The sequence below is a fragment of the Mangifera indica genome, chromosome 9 (genome assembly GCF_011075055.1).
Source record: "Mangifera indica cultivar Alphonso chromosome 9, CATAS_Mindica_2.1, whole genome shotgun sequence".
Classification (NCBI taxonomy): Eukaryota; Viridiplantae; Streptophyta; class Magnoliopsida; order Sapindales; family Anacardiaceae; genus Mangifera; species Mangifera indica.
Window position 1 is genome coordinate 2081783 of NC_058145.1, and position 23342 is coordinate 2105124.

At 32.0% G+C, this 23342-nt stretch overlaps 2 protein-coding genes across 5 annotated transcripts; both read right to left on the reverse strand.

The window, feature by feature from the left end:
- Positions 1-1136: 1136 nt before the first annotated feature.
- LOC123225765 (serine/arginine-rich splicing factor RS40-like) lies at positions 1137-10144 on the reverse strand. Of its 4 annotated transcripts, none has more exons than XM_044649987.1 (6): positions 10026-10144; positions 4008-4118; positions 2532-2644; positions 2186-2421; positions 1501-2073; positions 1137-1420 (listed from the first exon to the last, which is right to left on the reverse strand). In XM_044649987.1, the coding sequence occupies exons 2-6, from the start codon at positions 4114-4116 to the stop codon at positions 1396-1398; spliced, it is 1056 nt and encodes a 351-aa protein (XP_044505922.1). In that variant the 5' UTR covers positions 4117-4118; positions 10026-10144; the 3' UTR covers positions 1137-1395. The 4 variants fall into 4 exon arrangements, with proteins under 4 accessions (XP_044505922.1, XP_044505924.1, XP_044505923.1 ...); XM_044649989.1 differs by having other exon boundaries at positions 1137-1403; positions 10026-10067; XM_044649988.1 differs by lacking the exon at positions 10026-10144 and adding an exon at positions 9829-9952.
- Positions 10145-17689: 7545 nt separating this feature from the next.
- LOC123225660 (two-component response regulator ARR12-like) lies at positions 17690-22262 on the reverse strand. Its single transcript, XM_044649767.1, has 8 exons — positions 22145-22262; positions 21026-21181; positions 20377-20754; positions 20206-20282; positions 18342-19148; positions 18021-18248; positions 17850-17924; positions 17690-17740 (listed from the first exon to the last, which is right to left on the reverse strand). The coding sequence occupies exons 1-8, from the start codon at positions 22260-22262 to the stop codon at positions 17690-17692; spliced, it is 1890 nt and encodes a 629-aa protein (XP_044505702.1).
- Positions 22263-23342: the final 1080 nt, after the last annotated feature.

Sequence of the window (23342 nt, forward strand, 5' to 3'; positions counted from 1 at the left end):
GCAAATTGTGGGCCTGATATTTCCACCCGTGGGTTTGCTTTTTAAAGTGTCGGATAAAATTAGGCAGAGAGCAATTGGACCAACTTCAAAGATTTACTATTGAAAAAAGAACAATGGATAAAAAGCAAATGCAAAATTTCCACCGTATTCATGGTCCAACTTTCTTTCTTTATGCCTTAATCACAACATCGCTAGCCGCCCTACACTATAGAAGGCTCTATTCATAATCTAGGATAATGTTCAATTTTCTCCCAGGGGTGGACTCAAATGGAGGGCTCAGCTCAGGTTCGAATAAATTGAACGGAACTCAAATTAAAGCTCTTATTCAACAAACTGGTTATTATGGGAGAGTTCGATGATGATTCTTCACCAAAACTTTTTTTTCAAGAATTCTTTTTTCTAGTGATTTCTTTTCTTCGATTATTCTCGGGTGTTGTCCTTAGTTTCACTATTTACCATTCAAACTGAGCTATCCGAGAAGTCTAAATTTAGAGATTCAACTAGTACATTTTCTAATTGGTCATGGTCACACTGAAGCCCAACCCAGATCCATCTTAATTTCTTCTCGTGTAATAATAAAACTATGAATAATATTATACAAACTTATTTTGAATACATAAATATATACATACTTATATATATTTTCACATAATTGAGCATTATTTCATCATTAATTCAAAATCCCTAAATCATATGATAACACATATAAATATATATACTTATGTACCTAAAATGGATGCACAGTTTTATTGTAAAACTACCAATAAATATATGTTCATCTAATATTAACCAAATGATATATCATCACCTATTTTGATTTAAGAATAAAATAACATCTATTTACATAATAATATACCATATAAATACTTAATTAGATATTCAAAATTAGATGTACATACCATTGCTCAGAGATTAAAATTGGTCATGTCAAATTCTCGAATTCAATAATGATATTAGAGCGAACTAGCAGAGATCCAACATAATGGACATTCCCTGTAACTACAAGTTGATTCTTATGTCTGAAGCTAATATAGACACCATAAACCTTGATGCTGCAGCTGCAACCACTTCAACATTTTACATAACATGGAACAAAATAATATAGCCTGCCTAATTTGAAAAACAAAAGCACAATATGGGAGAAGCATGAATCAAATACTCCATAACGACAGGGCTAAATTGTTCATTGCCAGAAATAAGAATCCATTCGGTTTAAGAGCTAAAACAAAAGTACTAAACTAAGGAGATAAACTACATCATGGGTTCATCTGCAGAAATTATGATCTTACTTCTGCACAGATGTCATTGGCAGGCAGTACACATCTGAGTGTTAACGGGGACAAATTCCATAGAACTGCAACTGCTGTCCGCCAATGAGGCAATCAAAGATCATCTTCAGTCATCTGCCGGAGGTGAACGACTACATAAGAAATTAACAAGGTATCACATAAACTGTACAAAGATAAGCGTTAACAAAGAATAAATTTAGGAGAAAGCAACCTCCGGTATCTGTCATTGTCGGGGCTCTCAGTACCACCATAATTAGGACTGTCCCTAGCTTCAGGCATAGAATTCGGGCTGGAGCCATGACCATTGTCAGGGCTACCTTCTCTTCCATAGGGACTTCCACTACCTTGTCGACCATTGTCAGGACTTGGCTTTTCTCTCCGATATGGACTGCGGCTAGATCCATGGCCATTTTCAGGGCTAGCCCTCTCTCTTCGGTAGGGACTCCGGCTAGGGCCACGACCACGATCAGCACCAGCCCTCTCTTTTCTAGAAGGACTACGGCTAGTACCCCGTCCATAATCAGGGCTGGCATGATCTCTCCTGTATGGACTTGGGCTGCGAACATGACCATAATCAGGGCTTGCCCTTTCTCTCCGATAAGGACTGCGGCTAGAGCCACGACCGTAATCAGGGCTGCCCCGCTCTCTTCGGTAAGGGCTTGGGGATCTCCTCCTGCCCCTATTAGGTGACCTGTCACGACTCCTATCAGGACTATTTCCATTCCTCCGATCATCATCGTCACGAACTGCATACTCAACTGATATAACTCGATCCATCAACTTGCTGCAAATCAGAAGAGGAAAACCCATTAAAATAGAGCAAATATATAATGAAAGAGAGAGGTACAAGATGACAAAGGTCAAGACAAAGCACAAACAAAGTCTTGAAGACCAACCTCATATTTGTAGCATCCAATGCTCTGGTGGCATCATCCTGTGCTTCGTATTGAACAAATGCAAAATTCCTTCTGATCCTTACACTAACAATCTTTCCATATGCCTCAAAGTGCCTTTCTAAGTCCCTAGTCCGGGTATGGTATGGATCAAAATTGATAACAAACAAGGTCTTGGAAGGTTTTGTATTTGAAGAAGGTCTTCTTGAACCGCCTGGTCTTCTAATACCACGTTCATGCTACAACAAAGAAATAAAAAGAGCTCTTCTAAGATGCCAAATAACCATAATGAAAATTGAAATCAGATGAATGAAAAAGTAATTAATCCAGACTACAAAAGAGGTTGTACCTTTGTCCATTCAACACGAAGTCTGCGACCCTTGCGTCCAAATTCAGTCCGATCAAGCCCTCGAATGGCATCTTCAGCATCTCTCTCATCCTCCATATAAATAAAAGCAAACCCTGTATGCAATAAAAGTTGTATAAATGTCGTAACTTCTATACATCTTGACCAAAAAAGTTAAGAATCCTCCGGTAAAAAGAATCCTCTGTATGAGATGGCATTTTCCCCTTTCAGCATCATACAAACCACCTATGTCCTACCTTAGAATAAAATTTTGGCAACCTCCGTGAAATCTGTAAACTAACTTACTAGCAAAAGTAGTAACAGACCTTGTGTGATGAACTAAGTGATGTCAAGGAACAAGATTCCAAAAGTGGATGTCTCATGGTAGGTCAATGAATATAGAGAGCCTTCTTCATCTATTCTGATGCCTCTGCTGTAAGGTCGGCAATGTTTCTACGTTGAAACATGTCTGAAATGGAAGGCTGGGCAAAAGTCATGAGGAATGTAAAGGCAATGAGAAAAAAATGTGGTATGGATGTGCCCTTGCAGATGAGAGTGACTCTTCTTGAGAAAAAGAAGAGGAAGCTCGTCACAGGCAGGAAATGAAATTCTGAAGAGTGCATCCATATGCCAGGAGTATGGATATCCCAAGAAAATCCTGCGCCAAAGAAAATGTTGAGTATGGGGGTTTATGTTTTAAAAAAGATGTTTTTTTCTCAACCATATCCTCAAACCCCCACTGAAACTCAACAAGGGATGGTTGCTGTTTCTGAGTCACGAGTTCAGAAGTGCTGCTGACAACCAGGAAACATGAGGAGCTGCTACCTTCATGGACGACAGTGAATGGGACCGACTGAAGTGCCTTGTCAATGCTGGACTTAACTGCCTTTTTATAATGTGTGTGGTACCAAATTATTTACATCCTTTCATATACAGATTACTATGACAAACTATAAGCATACGGGTAATTTTAATTCCATTACGATGAGAGAATTCACCTAACATAGTTAAAAAAAAATTACTAACTTCATTAACGTCTGCCTATAGAATGTATGATAATCACAACAGTCAACCCCACGCCCTATTCACACCATTCTGTCTCTTCCTTCGTTTTAAGGATAAATTAAATTCAAATGCCAGAGAGACTAAATCATTAACATTAAGATAGTAAATAAATGTTTCAACTTACTATTTCATAAAGAAATTCATTCATGTAAAATTCCTGAAAGTGAACATTAACTGTCATTAGTTAATGCCCAATACAATTCAACTACTAACAACCATTTATACACTCATATAGGCATTTACAATAAAGGAAGTAGGGAGTAACTGAGTCCACTTTATTAAAAACCAGCTGAAGCATAAAATTTTGAAGCAAAATTTGAATAGCAGCAACAATAGCCATCAAGACCATTACACGAACCAACTAAATTGATGCAATAGTCAATAAAAAGAACAGAAGAGACTTTGCATGCTTACCAGACTTCATATCCACCCTATCAACCTTGCCATATCTTCTGAATAGTCGTTCCAGATCAGATTGACGTGCATCATACTCAAAGTTCCCACAGAATATAGGCCTCATCATACCTGGGGACAAAATGAAAGATACTTTTACTATTTCTGAAGAGAGAATAACAGTATTTAAAAAAAAAATGGACTTCAAATAACAAATTTTGCAAGTATTATGAAGATTCAATTATCACATTCAGTCGACTAAAACCCAATTCCCATAATGATTTTTATAATCAATTTTTAAAGATTCCTTACAAGTATGCTGATAAGTGCCCACAATAAGAACATCAAAAAGCAAATACTCAGACTTAATCCTGAACTTCATTTACAAGGAAACAAAAAGAAACATACAATTCTCATTGTATAGGTATCGTCAAAATTCGTACTTTTATACTGTTTACTGTTGTGCTCAAAAGAAAAGTAGTAGAACACATGCAAAATTTTGTGATGAACAATTCAATATGTATGAGACTTACAAATTTTGTGGAAACTCACTTACAAATTTAAGACATTCACGAAAAACCTAATGGGGTAAATGCTTACTACTATGTGGGATACCATCACAAAATCTCAATACCCCTTTATATAACTAACAACAACAATAATAACTTGTTCACTACTCCATGTGGGACAAAAACTTAATACCCCTTTATATAGCTAAAAACAATAATGACATCTTGTTAACTATTATATGAGATACACGAGCCACGACTATGTGTTTTGAGCCATTTTTACCAACAAAAACTATACCATTTCTGTAGTAGAAGCACTTAAGAAAATGCAAAAATATTTACCAAAATTTAAAATAAAGAACACCCACAAAATTTTACAAGATTCAGCAAATGTGTCTACGTTCTAGGATTGCAATGACCAATTCACCATATAAAAAGATTACAAAATATTGTGAAAACTCACTTACAAATTTAAGACATTCGTCAAAATACTTAACTGTGTAAATGTGTTTACTAATTTGTCGGATATAATCAAAGGCTTTATACTAAGGGTGGATTCGAAGCGAACTTGTTCGGGCTCGAAACGAGCCCCAGCCAAAGCTTGCCTTGAATGAGCCCGAGCCCGAGCCCGAGCCCGAACACCAGCCTGAATTTTAAGCAAAAAACGAATACGAGCCCGAATCCGAACACCAGTTAAGCGAACCGAGCACTCAAATAAAAAAACATTTAACTTAGAACAAACAACACCGTTTGTTCTTTGAAATACGAGCCCAAAGCGAACCCGAGCCCGAACACACGAACCCCAACTAAGTGCGAGCCGAGTCCGAACACTAAAATTATGAAACAAGCCGAACACGAACATGTGTTTAGCGAGCCCGAGCCCGAGCTTGGGCTCACTGAAAACGAGTTGAAAACTAGCTAGGTCCTGTTCGGGCTCGGCTCGGCTCGTATCCAGCCCTACTTAATACCCCTTTATATAACTAAAAACAACAAATGCTTGTTAACTACTCCATGTGGGACAAAGGCTTAATACCCTTTATATGGTTAACAACTACAATGACAACTAGTTTAACTATTCCGTGTGAGACTGATATGAACCTTAGGAGAACCACACCTCAAAAGCTAGCTATTGAGATGAGAGAACCTAAGGCCATATAAACCCCACACTAGTTGCTCATGCTTTTCAATGTGGGATCCAAGTCTCATACCTTGCACTTGGGATCCTAACATACCACCACGCTCCGCAACCCCGGCGCCCATGCGGGCTGGCTGTGTGCTAGCTCCCTGCTAGCCCCAGGCGAACACTGCAATGCCGGCGTCACCACCCGCGCCGCACGATTGCAACTGGGAGACATGGTGATGGCTCTGATACCAAATGATACGAACCTTAAGAGAACCACACCTCAAAAGCTAGCTATTGAGATGGGAGAGCCTAAGACCATATAAACCCCACACTAGTTGCTCATACTTTCCAATGTGGAATCCAAGTCCCATACCTTACACTTGGGATCCTAACAGAGACAAAAACCACAACAATGTGTTTTGAGCCATTTTTATCAACAATTTTAAAATACTTTCCATTTGAGCACAAAAAGTGGTATCAAAACCTTAGGTTCTACCCAAGGCCATTAGAATTCCACATTTGAGTTTAAGCTTTAGAAGAGGATGACAAAATTTTTGTCGTCCTTGTGGACAATTGTGAGTAGTGAAAATTTTGAAGTAGGGAAATTTGATGGTTGAATTCCTTTAGTATGTGACAATGCATATTGAAAAATGTCTTGTGTCAACATGAATTAAAGGCAGCCATTAAAGAACAGAAATCAGGAGACATGAGAAATGTAATATGGGAAAAGATCAATCAACAAGCATGTGGGATAATTCTTTCATGTCCAACTTGGGATAAACGGTATCCTTACATAAAGAAGATGTCTACATAAAAGCTCTGACATCACCTTGATTCATAGGAAGGATAAAATATCTGGTGAATATGTTTGTAATGCTATTTTAAATTATGAAGAAAGAACACTTGAAAAAGAGAAATATGGATCAAACTTTAACAGTTAGAGGTTGATCTCATAGTAAGAAACTTGGTGATAACCATAGAAGCAAGTCTAAGTTTAGGGTTGATTGCTAAAGACAAATGTGACTTTTTGTGAGAAAGGACATTGGAAGAAGAATTGCCCAAAGTTAAGAAGAAAGATAAGGGTAAAGATCTTTCAAATTGCCTATGAGTATAAAAGAAACTAGTTACACTGTGCATGATATTAACTTTTTCTTAGTCCCTAACTTTTGATACATAATAAAACATTAAGGTATCTCATCTCATTATAAAAAATTCATTCAAATTAAAGAACACGAAATCAAGCAAAAATTTGACTCAATTAAAAAAAATGAACATTTACTTAATTTTTTTGGTTTGTTTTAGTATTGATAGAAATTAAGAGGGAGATGTAATTATATTAGTAAAATGAAAATCAAACGCAAAATGTGAGCAAGTATAATTAGCTTTAGTAGGCAGATTCATGCCAATTAGACTAAAATATATTTTTACATCATTTTTGATAAATTTTCGGTGTTCTAATATTGTATAATATAAAAGAAACAAATAATAATTTGTCTAACTGCTATCCTTTTTTTTTTTAAATAAAAAACTATTAAATAAAAAGATAGTAAAGTTTTTTTTTTCATTTCTTCTTTTTCTTTTCCATTTTTGCTTGAGCTCCCTTCTTTAGAATTAGATATCTTTTCAATTAATGTAACTTTACAAACTTAACCAATCGTTTATGTTCCCTCATTTTCTCAACAACCAAACAACAATATATAAGAAAATTAAGCCATAAATGTGAGGATTGATGAATGAAATAAGGTGAAGAGTCGATTAGATCACCATATTAAGAGATAACAATGAGATAGAAGAGGCCATCAGAAGAAAGATTAACAAGAAAACCAGATGTTCGTCTCAATAATTGTTTGAGTCTAAGAAAAGGCAATTTTTATTCTAAACAATGAAACAAAATATCACAATGTAACTACATAATTGAAATAAAGATAAAGATACAAGTGATTTAATCAGTGCATGATAGACTATGAGTATAAAACAAACTAGTTTGATCAGTAAGTGTATGTTTGCAAGTTACAAGATGGTTTCTCATACATATACTCTCGTATGTAGATGATATGTCCAGACCTTCTAAAAACGAGATTAATGCGTTGAAATCTCAATTGAATCAAAAGTTTGAATGAAAATTTGTATGAAGCCAAGAAGATTCTTGACATGGAGATTTGTAGAGACAGAGTGAGAGGCTATGTTAGTCTAACTCAAAAGCAATATTTAAAATAGATTGTACAACAATTTGGCATCTAGGAGCAATCAAAGCTTGTAAATATGCCACTAGCTCCTCATTTCAAACTTAAAGCATCGTTATCTCCAAATATTGATATTAAACATGAATATATGTCAAAAGTTTCATACTCCTGAACTGATATTTCACAAGCAGTTAGTATGAAGAACAAATATGCGCTTGGTCCTGGTAAAGGACATTAGCAATCTATGAGATGGTTTCTACAATATATTTTAGGTATGACCAACATTGGTTAGGTTATCAAGAGGGATAATGATCTAAGTCTATTTGCAGTTGGTTATGTTGATTCTGATAACGTCGGTGATTCAGTTATGCATTGTTCAACTACTACGCATATGTTTACAATTGCTAAAGGATCAGTGAGTCGGAAGTCAACTCTAAAATCTACAATTACTATATCAACCATAGAAGTAGAGAATATGACAATTAAAGAGATTGCAAATGAGGGCATTTGGCTTCAGGGGTTGCTTGAGAACTTTGGAATAGTTTTAAAACAAATTAATGAGCATTGGGATAGTCAAAGTGCAATTCATTTGAAAAAAACCAAGTCTATCATGCACATTCAAAACACATCGATGTTAAGTTTCACTTTTTGAGGAATTATACCAAAAACGAGAAGATGGTTCTTCACAAAATTAGAATGGAGAATAATCTTGCCAATATGTTGACTAAGGTAGTGACAAAGGTCAAGTTCACTCATTGTTTGAACTAGATCAATGTCACAAGAGTTTGAAACTGCTTGGTGTACAACACCAAAGGACATCTTTTGGAAGGTTGTGATGGTGAGTTTGTATTTGAAAGGATGTTTGGACTTTGGAATGTGGATCTAAGTTTTCCTTGAATTTTTTACCAAGGTAAAGATTATTTACGAAAATGACTCAAAAACACATTATAGTGGGTTATGTCTCACATGGACTAATTGACAAATTGTCATCATAGTTGTTGGTTATATAAAAGGTTTCAAGCCTTTGTGCCACATGGAGTGGTTAACAATTTGTGATTTTGTTGTACGCTATATAAAGGGCTATTAACTATTAAGCCTTTGAAATGGTACCCCATAAATTAGTAACCATTTACTCCACTAAGTTTTTGGGTGAATGTCTTAAATTTGTAAGCAGTTTCCACAATATTTTGTAATTTCATAAATAGTGAATTTGTCATCACGACATGAGGACATAGGCACATTTGTCAAACCTCGTAAAATTTTCAGTATGTTCTTTATTTTAAAATTTGCTCAACATTCTACATTTTGTTAAGAGCTCCCACTACAAAAGTTGTATAATTTTATACTAATTTCCTTTTGAGCAAAAAATTTACATGTTCCTTACTAAACTTGTAAAAGCATACAACAAATACGCCATGAAAATCTATTGATCATCAAACAATACTTAATTTTCAATATGCTTAATGAAGAAAGAAACTAAGACTACCACAACTTCAAAATTAATAAATATAGCTTCACGGGAAACCGAGTAACAACCACTATGAAAATGGTCATGGAAAAACTTATATTAAGAAAAAAATGTATCAACGTTTGCAACCTAAGAAGATGAATGTGGTTCAGATTTTAAATTCCTTTTTCAACCCCAAGGGCAACTTATCAAGATTATTAAAATATTGAACATTCTTTCACATCGTTTTCTAACATTCTCCATAATAAAAAGAGCAACAAAATCTTATGAGGTAAAAATCTAATCAATACATAGCTCCTACCCATTAGTGCTTTCAAGATATACTTGCGAGAAAAAAACAAAGAAAACCACAAATATTTCCAGCTTTTGAAGCATTCTCTTAAATGATAAATAAATAAATAAAAGTATGAATTATGAATCAAACAATCCTCAGTAAACATGTCTTTTCAAAGTAAATATCAAACACATCACAGTCAGATCTTAAACATATAAAAAAATAAACCAAGATCTGGTCATACAGGTGATAAGATTCAGATCTATCGTAAAAGAAAAAACAAACCTCAGATGTAGATAAACCAGATGCTTAGTTGGACAAAAGCTCAGTGAAAAACAAAAAAGTTAAAGTTGATTCTCGAAATCATAAAAAATTTACAGCTTTATCTCGTAATTTCACCCGGAAACAAACACATAACAAAGAAATTTCAGCAAAGAATCTCAGAAGTGAGGGTGTAAAGTCCGCTATTATTTAGTTCTTACCTGTGAGAGCGGCGATTGAAAGCTATGAATGGAGCTTCGAAACCTAACCCAAACACTCTTCGGAAATTTTTTTGAAGCTGCCTACAAAAAGGTAGTAAAAAACAAAAGAAGATGACGTTGATATATGCCAAACAATTTTGATATACCCCTGAGTTTTTTAATATTTATCATCCTATCTTTTATAAATTGTACAATGACCCCGAAGATACCACAAATACTGTTTAAAAAATTAAAGGCCAACGACTTATTTGGTCAATTCTAGAGGTGGCAAAATAGACCGGTCATCCGCGTAATCTGTGGATAACTCATTTAAATACATATATAAATTTTAAATTTGTAGATCCATACCTATGAGTGATGAATTTTTGTGGGTGAATTAGGTATGTCCGTAGGTCACTTTTTTTTTTTCTATTAATTTATTTTTTCACTTTAACATCAAATTTATGGTACACTCAACATAAATTTTACATTTTTTTTTTTGATATGAAATGAACTCAAATATACCCTAAAATTAAAAAATTTGTTATGTTAAAAATAAATTTAAAAAATATGAACATTAAATATTTTGCTATAAATGTTTATTTCATGTTTAATGTTAAAATGCTTTAAATTTATAAAAAATATTTATATAATTTACTGTAAATTTTCATTCCTCTACGGAACACTTATGTATTTGAGAAAAAAAATATTAAAAAACAAGAAAATAATACATTAAAATTATAAAAACAAAAGAAAAATAGTTTTAAATACTAACTATAATTTTAAAAATACAAAATTTTGAGAGATCAATTAATTTCACCTTTTTTAATAATCATATATATTTTTAATTCACTCTTTATATATTACATAGGTATAGTCAAGACTAAGGATTGCAAAACCGTACCGGACCGGTCGGTTGAATCGGCCAGACCGTAAATCGGCGCTTCAGACGATTCCTATTACAAATAAAACCGTTTTCCACATAAATTCAGACTGGACCGTGATCGAACCTGTGGTTTTTTTTCGGTTTCGGTCCAATCCCGTTCAGAATCCATCCGGTTTTTTAAATTTAAATATAAATTGAAAAAAATATTTGCAGAAACCCAACTCCTCCAACCCTTTCACGTGTGTCGTCGCTGCTGTGACCTATGATGAACTCACCAACCGATGAATTGCTGACGATGGTTGCTGACAATGTTTGATGATGTGTGACACCAGCTGTTTTAACTTAGAATTGACAGGGGTAGCGAAGTTCGGGGGACAGATGATAGTTAACAGAAACAACAAACGCAGAAACTTTATGCATGAAACAGCGGCAAACGGCGTTGTAGGACATAGAGGCACTGATAAGGAAAGCGAATCCATCTCTGTAAAAGAAAATGATGACGGAAATGGGGCTGGTGGTGGAGGTGGGAGAGAAGAGACGAAACCAGAGGGTTTATTGAAAAAATTGAATATCCTTTAAACAAAGATCCTTGTCTTCTATGGGAGTATGGGTTTGGTTGCTTCACCGAAGCTCATTTTAGAAAGACAGAGGGTTTATTGGGAGATATTATGGTGTGTAAATTGAAAGGATGGGATGAACATGGTGAAGTGGTGGGCTGTTGTAAAAAGGTAGTAATAAACCAAACAAACTGCAAATCTTTTTGACTCTTTTTATCCAATGTGATGGTGATTATTTCTTAAAAGAAGAAAATTTATTCTCACTTTTCTCTTAAATTTTTTTTTCATGAAATTGAATTACCATAACACCCTTTAATTGTTATAAAGTGTAATTTTGTTTTCTTCATAACTAACTGAGCGAAAGACAATATTTACTAATGTTAATAATGTTGCATGACTAAAAATCCGGTTGAACTGGTCGGTTAAAATGGTCTGATCGGTTCAACCAAAACCAGCCCTTAAAACAATTTATTATTCGATCTAGTTCTTAAAACCTTGATCAAGACTCTAATTTAAAACACATTGTACTTTTTGTCCCAAGCCTTAGAAGCCTAGCCTCCCACATTTATTTTCACCCATATTATCATCTAAAAATAAATTAAAAAACAAAGAAATTATATATCAAAATCATCTTAATTTAAGTAAATAACATTTTATCATAATGTGCGGTTTTTGTTTAAAGATTTAAAATAAAAAATTTGAAATTTCTTTTTGTTGATGAATCATACTTTACCAAGTCATAAATTGTTATGGTTTTTTGTTGTTATTTTGTAATTAAAAAAAGTTATAGGAATAATTTTTTAAAATCAAATTTACGTCAAAATAAAAGAACGTTTAATTTTTTAGATCGAATGGGTAGAAAACAATAAAATTTTGATTTTCTAAAAACATTAGGTGTATGGAAGTGGGGTAGACTGGATTTTTTAATTAAAAATTTTAATTATATTAATATATTTTCAAATATACTAGAATTTATAAAAATTTTATAATATTTTATGATATTTTAATTCTAAACTATTTAAAATTTTTATAATATTTTAAAACTATTATGTTATTTAAAAAATAATATTTTATTTCCAAATTGTTTTAAATTATTATAATATTTTTAATCTGTTATGTTATTGTAGAAATATAATATTTTATTTTCAAATTGTTTTTAATTGTTATGATATTGTTAAACTGTTATGTTATTTAAGAAATATAAAATACCATACAAATCTTTATAGCTTAAAATATGTTTATAAATAAATTAAAACAATTTTAAAAAACTATATTTTAAAATAACTATGTCTATTCCACTTATTTGCTTAGCCCACTCCTACATGTTTACTATTTCCAAAAGAATCGAAGTATTTTTATTTTTACCAACTCGATCTCAAAAGCTAAAAATTCTTTTATTTTGATGTAAATAAACCATTTTTATAACTAAATTAATTACAAAATAATAATAAAATCACAACAACTTACGAATTAACAAAATAGGATTTAGCACTACATAAAAAAAATTTTCAAAATTTCAATTTCAAATTTTTAAACAAGATAACTGTAAGCAAAAATTAATACCAATCCAAGATCACAGGAAAACATACCCGATTTACTAAATCTGACAATTGATGATGATTGGTGATTTAAAGCACTCCTGACGATATCCACAACACACTTTGCTGATTTGCTTTCTCGTTTCTGCAAGAATTCTTCCAGAGAATTGAATAGAAAGAGTATTGTGTTTCTTTTATTTTTTTTTTTGGCGTAAGAGTTCTCCACTCTCAATGGAAGTTACGCCAGTTTTAAATAAAGAGGGAGAGTAACAGTTATCTTTAATAACTGTCAACGACAAAATTAGAATATTACATATCATGAGTTAATATTGTATTTGCAACCCTAATAGATAGAGTCAACTCATCATGGGTGGACCGGATCCAATAATAACAAACAATATGACGAAATGTTGTTTACTTGAATTAAGATAATTTTGATACAAGATTTATTTGTTTTTTAAATGACTTTTAGATGAGTTAATGGATGAAAATTAATTTATGAGGTTAGGCTTCTAAGACGAGGGATGAACATAAAACGGGTATTTAGTTAGAGTTTTGACTATATATGTATCATACATAAAAAAATGTGTTAATATGGTATGACATGATTGAGAAGGGTTTCAATTAATTAATTTCCCAAAAATTGCCTCCATCTAATTCTCTCTTTGCTCTCTTTCTCATCTTTTTCTTTTTCCTAGTTTTCCTCTTCTTCCTTCTTTGTTAATCAACTTAGTGTCATCACCATTAGAACCAACCCAACACCACCACTAAAAGCATCAACCGTCGTCGCTACCACCACCACCATGGTCAATGGCTATTGGATCATACCCACAAATAATAGCTCTCTTCCTAACAACTCCACAACTCCACCCTTCTTCTTATCTCTTCTTTCATGTTCTTGGATACCCAAACAATAAAAAAGATTTTTTTTTTTTTGGGCTCAAACTGGAGGAGATATCTTTGGTTAGATGATGGAAGTTAATGATGGGCTTAGATACCCTACATACAACTTAGTAGTGTTAGATTGTAGAATGACAGATGGAGGATGTTTTGAGGGTCAACTTAATGGTTGGCTTGGTCATGCACTGATTCATGTGTAAAGTCCAAATTTAGAAACAAAGTGAAGTTTTGTTAAAGCGCAATATTATATATACATATTTTTAATACATAATTTAAGTATATAAATGATGTGTCATCATGTGATTAGGTATTATTTTATCTTTAATTTAAAATTATCCAATCATATAATAACATATTATCTATGTACATAAATTATGTATAAAAAATATGTACACATAGTTTTATTATTTGCTAATTATATCTTATCCAATTGAAAGCAAAATGTTTTCTCTCTTTTATTATTCAAGTGGCTAACTCTATATTGGTCAAATGTTGTGTAACAAGGAATTTCTAATAGGTTAATATTTCGTTTTTGTGTTTTATAAAGAAGAGAAAGAAGATGAACGAGTAAAAGAAAAGAATCTGGTGAGATGGTTGTTGGTTTTGAGTTTTGACGAGGAATAAGAACAATGGGTAACCTGAGTGGTGAAAAAAAGAAGAAATAAATAAAATTTGAAAAAATGAGAAAGAAAAAAATTATAAAATTTCAGTTTTCTTTTAATTAAGGGTATTTCTTTTATTTTAACTTAGATATTACCAAAATTGATATAATTTATTAATAAAGTCTTACTAAACACGGGAATTTATTGATTTTCAACTTTGAAAATGACTATTCGACTAAGCTTTGATAGAGGAACGAAGTGATGTGTTTTAGATAGAAATGAATAGTCAAGCTTTCACAAGGAGAAAGGATAAGTTGTGGCGTATTCGTCATCATGAGAAGAGACAAGAGAGGAGCCTTGATGACTTGAACTATGTGCAATTATATGCAAGATAATGTAAAAAAAAAAAAAATGATAAGATGACTATTGATGAGTTGTGTGTGAGTTAAAAGTATTATATAGGTTACTTACTTATTAAGTGTTTACCACTTACATATTTCTTTTTGAATGTTTTATAGGTAATAAATAATTATGCAGAGTTACAGAAGGAGCAAGAGTCAATGAATGAGATGAGTTATTAGTGTTAATATCATGGTTTTAAGTAAAGTAAATTAACATGTATCTTCAGATGTGTACTTTCTTCAGAGAGTATATCTCTAAAGATGGGTATTATAATGCACAGAAAAGATAGTTTTGCTTTGTTGTGGGGGGATGAAACTATAAAGTTTCAATAGTACAAGAAGGTAACTGCAAGGAGAAAAACTAGTAGCCCTAATTCTAGACATAATGATATTTAAACTATAATATGATAAAGAATTGTGAGTAAAATTGTATGTTTATATTAATGAAGAATTGTGCAATAATAAGGAATCTGAATGGAATAAGGAGGCGACTGTATGGAGAAAAACTAGTTACCCTAGTTTTAGGGGTAAAAAAGTCAAAATGTAAAATTGAATACTACACAAAGATATTTCACTAGTAAAAAAGAATTATTAAAAACAAGTAACCCTAGTTTAAGGGGTAAAAAGGTCAAAATGTAAAACTGAATAGTACATAAAGATATTTAAACTAGGTCAAAAGAGTTATTCTCCCCCCTCCCCCTCCACAAGGCTTGGTAAAATCCTAAACTCTCACTCATTATTTTATTAAAATTTGTTATTAGAGTAAAGGTAAAAATATGATTTAGTTAAAAATATTAAAAAAACTAAAAATTCATCACATTTCTCTCATAGGTTTAAGAATCTAAAATTTTTCTTCATCTAAAGTTTAAAAAATAACTATTTTCCCCCTAATGTTTACATTTTCTCCCTTACTGTACCTTTGGTGACCAGAGCCAACCAACCTCCATATCGGCACTCCTTCGATCTCCTGAATAAGGATGAATTGTCAACCAATGATTCATCAATGCAAATATGTGCGATATACAAATATGTGCATTGGTCGGATGAAGAATTTATTTTTTTGTCTGACCAACCCAAACAAATTTGTGCATCACACAGATTCATACCAATAATTCATCCTTGTTTGGGAGATGGGAGGAGTGTTGGTATGGAGATTAGTTGGCTCTAGTCATCGGAGAAGCAACAAAGGAAAAAATACAAACCTTAGAGAGAAATAGTTATTTTTTAAACTTTGAGTGATAAAAAATTGTTAGATTTTTAAACTTAGAGGATAAAATATTATAAATTTTTAGTTTTTTAAAATATTTTTAGTTAAATAATATTTTTACCCTTAACCCTAACAATAAATTTTAACAGAAAGGTATGTGTTTAGGATTTTAAAGTTAATAGATGAGAATTTGAAATTTCACCAAACCTTGGGTGCAAAAAAGTCTTTTGGCCTTTAAACTATAATATCATAAAGAATTGTGAGTAAAATTGCATGCTTATATTAACGAGGAATTGTACAATTTAAACAAGTGCAATACACTTTAATAAGGAAGCTAAATCCTGCATAAAAAGAAACATATGAATTATAATCAAATACGGAAACTAATATTATCAAACAAGGAAAACAAATATGATAAAACAGGAAGCGAATCATTTAAAAATTGCTTAATATTTAATAAATTTGAATGTTAAATTTGAATGATATAGTAATCTCAATATCATTAATTTGCACATGTTCATATTCATAATAAACAAGAGAAAAAATGCACAAAATAATGCAAAATACTACTAAATAATAGAGTTAAAATACTCAATCGGCACAAATAGATATGGTATTGGGTCAGGCCAGGTCGGCTCTAGCCAGGCTTATTGGGCCCGTGGCTCGTTCTTATATATAAGGTCAAGCCTTACAGTATCGGGCCAACCCAAAATTTAAAAAAATAATTTCTTATTAATTTTTTAAATTATGTGTTTCAAATCATTTTCTAATTATTAAAACCGAGGATAATACCTCAAATATTTTATTGATAATCTCTCACTTGTAGTGGAGGAATATCATAGTTACATCATGAAAAATATTATAATTTAGTATAAATAAATTAATTTGTATATTATACAATTACAAAAATAAATACAATAATATATATATTATCTATCTACTCGTCTTCAACGTCAAGATTTCTGAATTCTTTTAAGATATATTCAATGACTCGATTTTATAATTTGAAAAAATGCCCAACTGAGCCCATTTGACTCCTCTATGCACAAATGAGAAGTCAATATTAAAAGTGGCCATATGGCTGAACTGTCTTACGATTAATTTGATTAAGCAAGATGAAACTGATTAATTACAGAGAACCTGCAGCATCTTTGCAACATTGCTGGCTCCATAGATTTTTTACACTATGGTTAATTAATTTTGAAATAAAAATAAATTAATATTAAAATATACGATCACATATTATATAGATCACAATAGGCAAACTAAAGTATCAAACTGAACGTAGAGATGAGGACAACAGCCAAGCCCAAGAGTTGTTTTGTATCGAAGTACAACATATGATAAAGAAAAAAACAATATTATGTGTATTCAGTTTTGAGTGTTTCATAAAATATTCGAATAATATATCATTATATAATAGAATGTTAATTAAAATCATTTAATTATATAATGATGTATCATTTTAAAACTGGGTGCACATAATTTTATTATAATAGAAAACTAGAAATTGAACACAAGCCAATACAGGAAGCTGGTAAGGGTTTCTCCATCGTTGGATTTAGATCCTTTCCAGGTTATGATATTCATTCTTTCAAAACGGGCGATCAACGAGCAAATGGTTCAAGTAGTCGTCGTTCCATTCCTGCAGTGAAAACCATACACATTACCTTTAAGAAAAGGTTACAAAAAATTTGTAACTCAAGTTAAATCGAAGCCATTAATTCGAGGTTAAAAATTAACTGTGGACATACTTGATTTCCTGAAAGGACATTATCGACCAGCAGGCCGTTTCTCCCAAAGTTGACTTGCTCTTCGTTTCCTTGTTGCTATAACAATAAGAAAACCAGTGGGTTAATTAGGGTTTAAGTTTTAACTCAAAGCAATTTGAAGGCAGTTTTAATATGTGGAGGAACTAGACTTGCCTGGAAACGTGGGTCTGGATTAAAGCTTGGGAAGTAGTCATCAATGGGACGTTTTCCATTCTCCAAATCCGGTTTCCTTGCTTCTTCTAGAGTTGGTTCATTTTTTTTTTCAACACCAACTGCGCTAGAAAAACCCTGGTTCATTGATGGATTTCTCTGAGAATTCACTTCACCAAAATTTGAGTTGCTAGGAAAGTTAGGGCTCAGGAAACCTTCACCACCTTGTTGCTACACATATCAACATTTGTAGTCAATAAAGAAACAAAAACTTCGTTTGAATCACTGGTAGGTTGAAGCAAGGTTATAATAAAATTTGCATACCTGATATGGAAATGGATAGTTTGTCGTCCCCAGCAGAATGTCAGAAATTTTACCTTCCCCGAGTTGCCATGGATAACCAAAGACAGAAGCATTACTTTGTCCACCATTGACGAGATTATATTGTTGCATCAGCAGTTGTGACAGCGCTGGGTTGCTGCCTTGTTGATTCACACCGGCATACACCTGTTGGAATGGGTAATTTGCAGGATAAAACCCTACAGATGAAGGTTTTCCAGGAGGGAAATAAGCAAATGGGGCACTTCCAGTTGGCCCAATTCTCATATTGTCATTGTGAGCCAAATTGATGAAGCCACAACCACCATTTAGAAAATTAACATTGGGTGTCGTTTGGTTTATTCGAAGGGCCTCCATAGCATCAGTTATTGGCATCCCAGAATAATTTGGAGGAAGATCGTGAACAAAGCCATTTGATCCCTTTCCGAAAGTGGTGCGATTTGCCGGATAGAGAGGATTTGTGTTACCAAAGTTCGGTTGGTACACATTTGCTTGATTTCCCAGCTGCGAACCGAGTTGATACGCAGAACTGCTTGAAGCTCCGAGCCTTGCGCCAATGTTGGCACCATTAAGAGCCCACAGGCCTCCATAACCAGGAGGTTGAAATGAAGCTCTCGTTGGCTGTTTTCCTTGGAATTGCTGACTGTCTTGTGGAGAATGATTAAGTAATAACAATGAAGACTGCCCTGATGCAGCAAAACTACTGGACATAACGTTATTCTTTGTAGAGTAGTTCTTGGTTGTGACACTAGCGCCTTTCTCTGCGACTCGTTTCAGGAAGATCCTGTACTTCTGCCAATTCACAGCATTATACTACCATTACATTGTTTTCCAAACTAGTTGAGTAAGTTATATAAGATCATCTTAACCATCACAAATTCAATATAAAACTAAATTTAGAAAAATTGTAAAGTACGCAAAAATATATAATAAAAAAAATTTGAGTGTATTGATATAAACAAAACAATTGTATTTAAGTGTAGTACCCATATTTGGTCACTAAAACTATATATATAAACATGGAATATAAATAATAACATATTACCTTATCACTGGATATAGCGATGACAACGGGAAGAGAATCTCAATCCTCGTCCCCGTCATGAGAATAACAATGATTCTCTAGCCCTTTCTTGCAAAAAAAATCTCTTTTTCATACTTTTTAAATATAATATAAATATATTAAGTAACAAAATTAACTAAAATTAAAACTAACATACTATTTCAAGTATCACAAATATTAACTATCTTAATATGCACAATAAAAATATAAATACATTTGAAAAACATAAATAATATAAAATAATAAATATATGTTAGTATTTTAAACAAATATATTAATATAAAATAACAGAGACGAGGGGGGCAGGAAGGGAAGAGAACACATGCATTCTTGTCCTCATCTCTAATCTCTTCCCCATTTATATTGAGGAATCTCTTCCTCATTAGGGTTGGTGACCCTATATTTGGGTTGAAATTGTCATTTTTAACTAGATAATTTTAAATTAAAAATAAAATAATACTCAATCAAATGATGATATAAAATCATCTGTACCTATTGTTTATGTATATAGTACTACTCTGTTATATATATATATGCCAATTAAGGGTGCATGTTTAATTACAACATGATAATAAACAATAAAATTATATACACACATCTTTGAATATATAATTGGATAAACAGATGATGTGCCATCATATTATTGAATGATTTTGAATTAAAAATAAAATAAAAACTAATAACATAATAACATATTATCATTAAACCTAATTATGTGCTATAAAATATGTGCACATTGTTCTATATGACATAGGTGGAATTTTTGTAGAACTAATGCTAACAAACCTGCAAATGGCTAGCGACATTTTCTCTAGTTAAGCCTGGAACATTCATGCATTCAAGAATTTTCTTGGGGACAGCCTCTGCAAGAATTTCACATAACAACAAAAAACAAAAATATTATTCATAAGTTGAAGTCGAAGAAGAAGCCACAGAATGATATCATATAGAGCTTACTTTCTAGGCTTATATGGTTTATGGCATGCAAAAAGAGACTCTGAAGAGAATCTGTCCAAACCAACTTGGCCTTCTTTGGAGCAACGGGGTTTTCTTCTTCCATGGATTCTTTCCCCCTTCTGGAATACTTTCTTTTGTTACGTGCATGAGTTTCTTGGTTCACAGATGATGCTGAATTAACATCCTTAGGAGCTAAGGATCCTCCAGAATGGATGCTACCAATTTCCTCAATGTGCATAGATTTACGTTTCGTAGATTTAATTGCATATTGCCACACAATTTTCAGATCATCTGGGTTGATCGGTTTTACTATGTAAAACACAGCGCCACTTGCTAAGCTCTCCAGTATGACACTCTCTCTGTCATCTGAGGACATTACTGCCATTGACAATATTGAAGCAGATTGAGAAAATATTCATGTAAATTGATTAAGATCAATACTAAGGTAATCACTTTAAATATATAAATGAGTACATACTTATGTATGTTATCATATCATTAAGTAATATTTTATTTTTAATTTAAAATCATATAATTATGTGATATTACACATCAAATATATACTTATTTATATAATTAAAACGATTGCGTATCTTTTTATTGATTGATCAAACATAAGAATAAAACTTTTCAATTAAAGGGTTCTTACTAATGACAGGCATATGATTACATTCTTCCTGGATTTGTTTTTGCAGTTCTATCCCGTTCATTTCAGGCATATGGAGATCGGTGAGGACAAGGTCGATACGATCATGCCTTGCCCTGACAGTAGCTAGAGCATCCAATGGAGATTTGACAGTCATAGCTAAAATTCCAAGAATGAAAATAGGTAAATCAACATGCGCGTGTGTGTGTATATATATATATATATATATATATATATATATATATATATATATATATATATATATATATATATATATATATATATATATATATATATATAATTACGTAAATATATCATTTTATCAAGGAATGTTAAATTCACAATCAATATATCTAACTGTATACTTAAAACTGTATACACACATAATTCCATTATGGAATGTTAAATTCAACTTAATGATATATATGGAAAACAATCTGTTCAAACACTTGTTACGTGACTAATAGCTATCCAAAGAAAAAAAGATGAATTTGAAAATTGATTACACGGTTATTGTGAATAAATTAAAAATACGATAAACAATATTATGTGCCCACAATTTAAAATACTTAATTGAATATTTAAAACTGAGTATGTATAATTTAATTGAGATTTAATCTAAGGATCGTCGCAAGAAAAGAAAAAGTGCATGAATTTAAGTGTAATTTCGCAATTTCGGAAGTTGAAATCTAACATTTGAACTCATTATTGTTTAAAAAGATTGAATCATTTCTACCCAAAATTCATGCATGCAAAAAATTATCAAACAAATACGAAGATCTAGAAGTACTCAAATAATAAAGAACAATATATAGATCTACTTCAAAGGAAATGAAAGGGGACCTTACAAAAGAAGAAGAATCTAAATTTCAACCATTGGCTAAGTGATATTAGTAAAGATAAATAAAATAGATCATGAAGTAATTTAATTATTTACTAGAAGATAAATGAAATAAAAGACACAAAATTTACATTGACTTGAAAATTAAATGGAACAATAAATAAACAGACTTTAAATTATCATTTCATGAATTTTTATTAAATCATCAACAAAATATTATAATTTGTTGATGATTAAACTGAAAAAATTAAATAATCTTGTGAGAGAAATCCATTGAATACCTTCAAAGTGCGATGTTTTCAATATAGCTGCTACAATAGAAAGAGATGTATGATCATCATCCACAACTAAGATATTAAACTTATGAGGAGAGGTTTTTGATTTGAAAGATCGACGCATTTTTCCACTCATTATAACAAGAATTCGGATTTTTTCTAACTTCAACAAAGTTGACAAGAGATGGGTTTATAGGAGAATCTGATGCAGAAAGCCAGTCCTATATAAAACAATGTTGAAACCAAAGATAGTAATTTTTAACTTTCCACCCTTTTTTGTTTCTATCTTTGAATAAAACAATAAAACAATGTTGTGTTTAATAAAATTATGTTGACAAAATCCATCACTGCCCCTTAATTTTTATATAATTAATGCAAAAATCTGGAGTAAATCACTGCATTTATTGTTCATTACCAGAAGTGATAGATTGACTTCTTTTTAAAGAAGATTACGAAATCTTTTATTCGGCTTCCCCTTATTAGTCCCTCAATAATTAGTTTGTTTTCTTGACAAATTGCTTAGTTATCTATCTTATTAATGGTTAAAATTATCAAAACAATAAAATTATAAATACAAATAATGAGTCTGTATAAATGATAATATATCATTATATAATTAAGTGTTTTAAATTAGAAATAAAATAATATCTAATCAAATGATGATATATCAATATTTATATTTAAGTTTGTACTCATTATTTGTACATATAATGTTACTCTTTTTATTATATGTATATTCTTGTTAAATATAACATTGTATGGATAGTGTTAATATATAGAGTAATGTTATGTATATACATTTTTTATACATAATTTGAGTATATAAATGATGTGTCATCATGTGATTGAGTGCTACTTTATTATTAATTCAAAATTATCTAATTACATGATGATATATCATTTGTGTATCCAAATTATGTACAAAAAATATATATACATAGTTTTATTGTAATAAATAAATAAATCATCTCAACTCAATTAGTCAATTGCACTTTTACATGGTATCAAGCTTCTTTCCATCTTATTTAGGACAACATTTCCTGAGCTGGCTCACCATGGGCACCGCCACTCCTTCTCTAATGCTACCATGGCTGCCGCGGCCGTCTCCTCCTCCTCAAATCTTGCCATATTTCATTTGAATAATTCTGACTTTGTTACCATAAAGTGGATACGACAAATTATCTCACTTGGTTCTATCTCTTTA

What these genes read in the sequence shown, in the direction of transcription:
- LOC123225660 (XM_044649767.1), bottom strand. Translation starts at nt 22,262, where the DNA reads ATGCGTCGATCTTTCAAATCAAAAACCTCTCCTCATAAGTTTAATATC. An exon ending in TAATCATATGCCTGTCATTA is followed by an intron (nt 20,755 to 21,025) that starts GTAAGAACCCTT and finishes TGTCAATGGCAG; the next exon opens with TAATGTCCTCAGATGACAGA. An exon ending in ATCCAGACCCACGTTTCCAG is followed by an intron (nt 17,925 to 18,020) that starts GCAAGTCTAGTT and finishes TTATTGTTATAG; the next exon opens with CAACAAGGAAACGAAGAGCA.
- LOC123225765 (XM_044649987.1), bottom strand. Translation starts at nt 4,116, where the DNA reads ATGATGAGGCCTATATTCTGTGGGAACTTTGAGTATGATGCACGTCAA. An exon ending in TTCGTGTTGAATGGACAAAG is followed by an intron (nt 2,422 to 2,531) that starts GTACAACCTCTT and finishes TCTTTGTTGTAG; the next exon opens with CATGAACGTGGTATTAGAAG. An exon ending in TTGGATGCTACAAATATGAG is followed by an intron (nt 2,074 to 2,185) that starts GTTGGTCTTCAA and finishes TCTGATTTGCAG; the next exon opens with CAAGTTGATGGATCGAGTTA.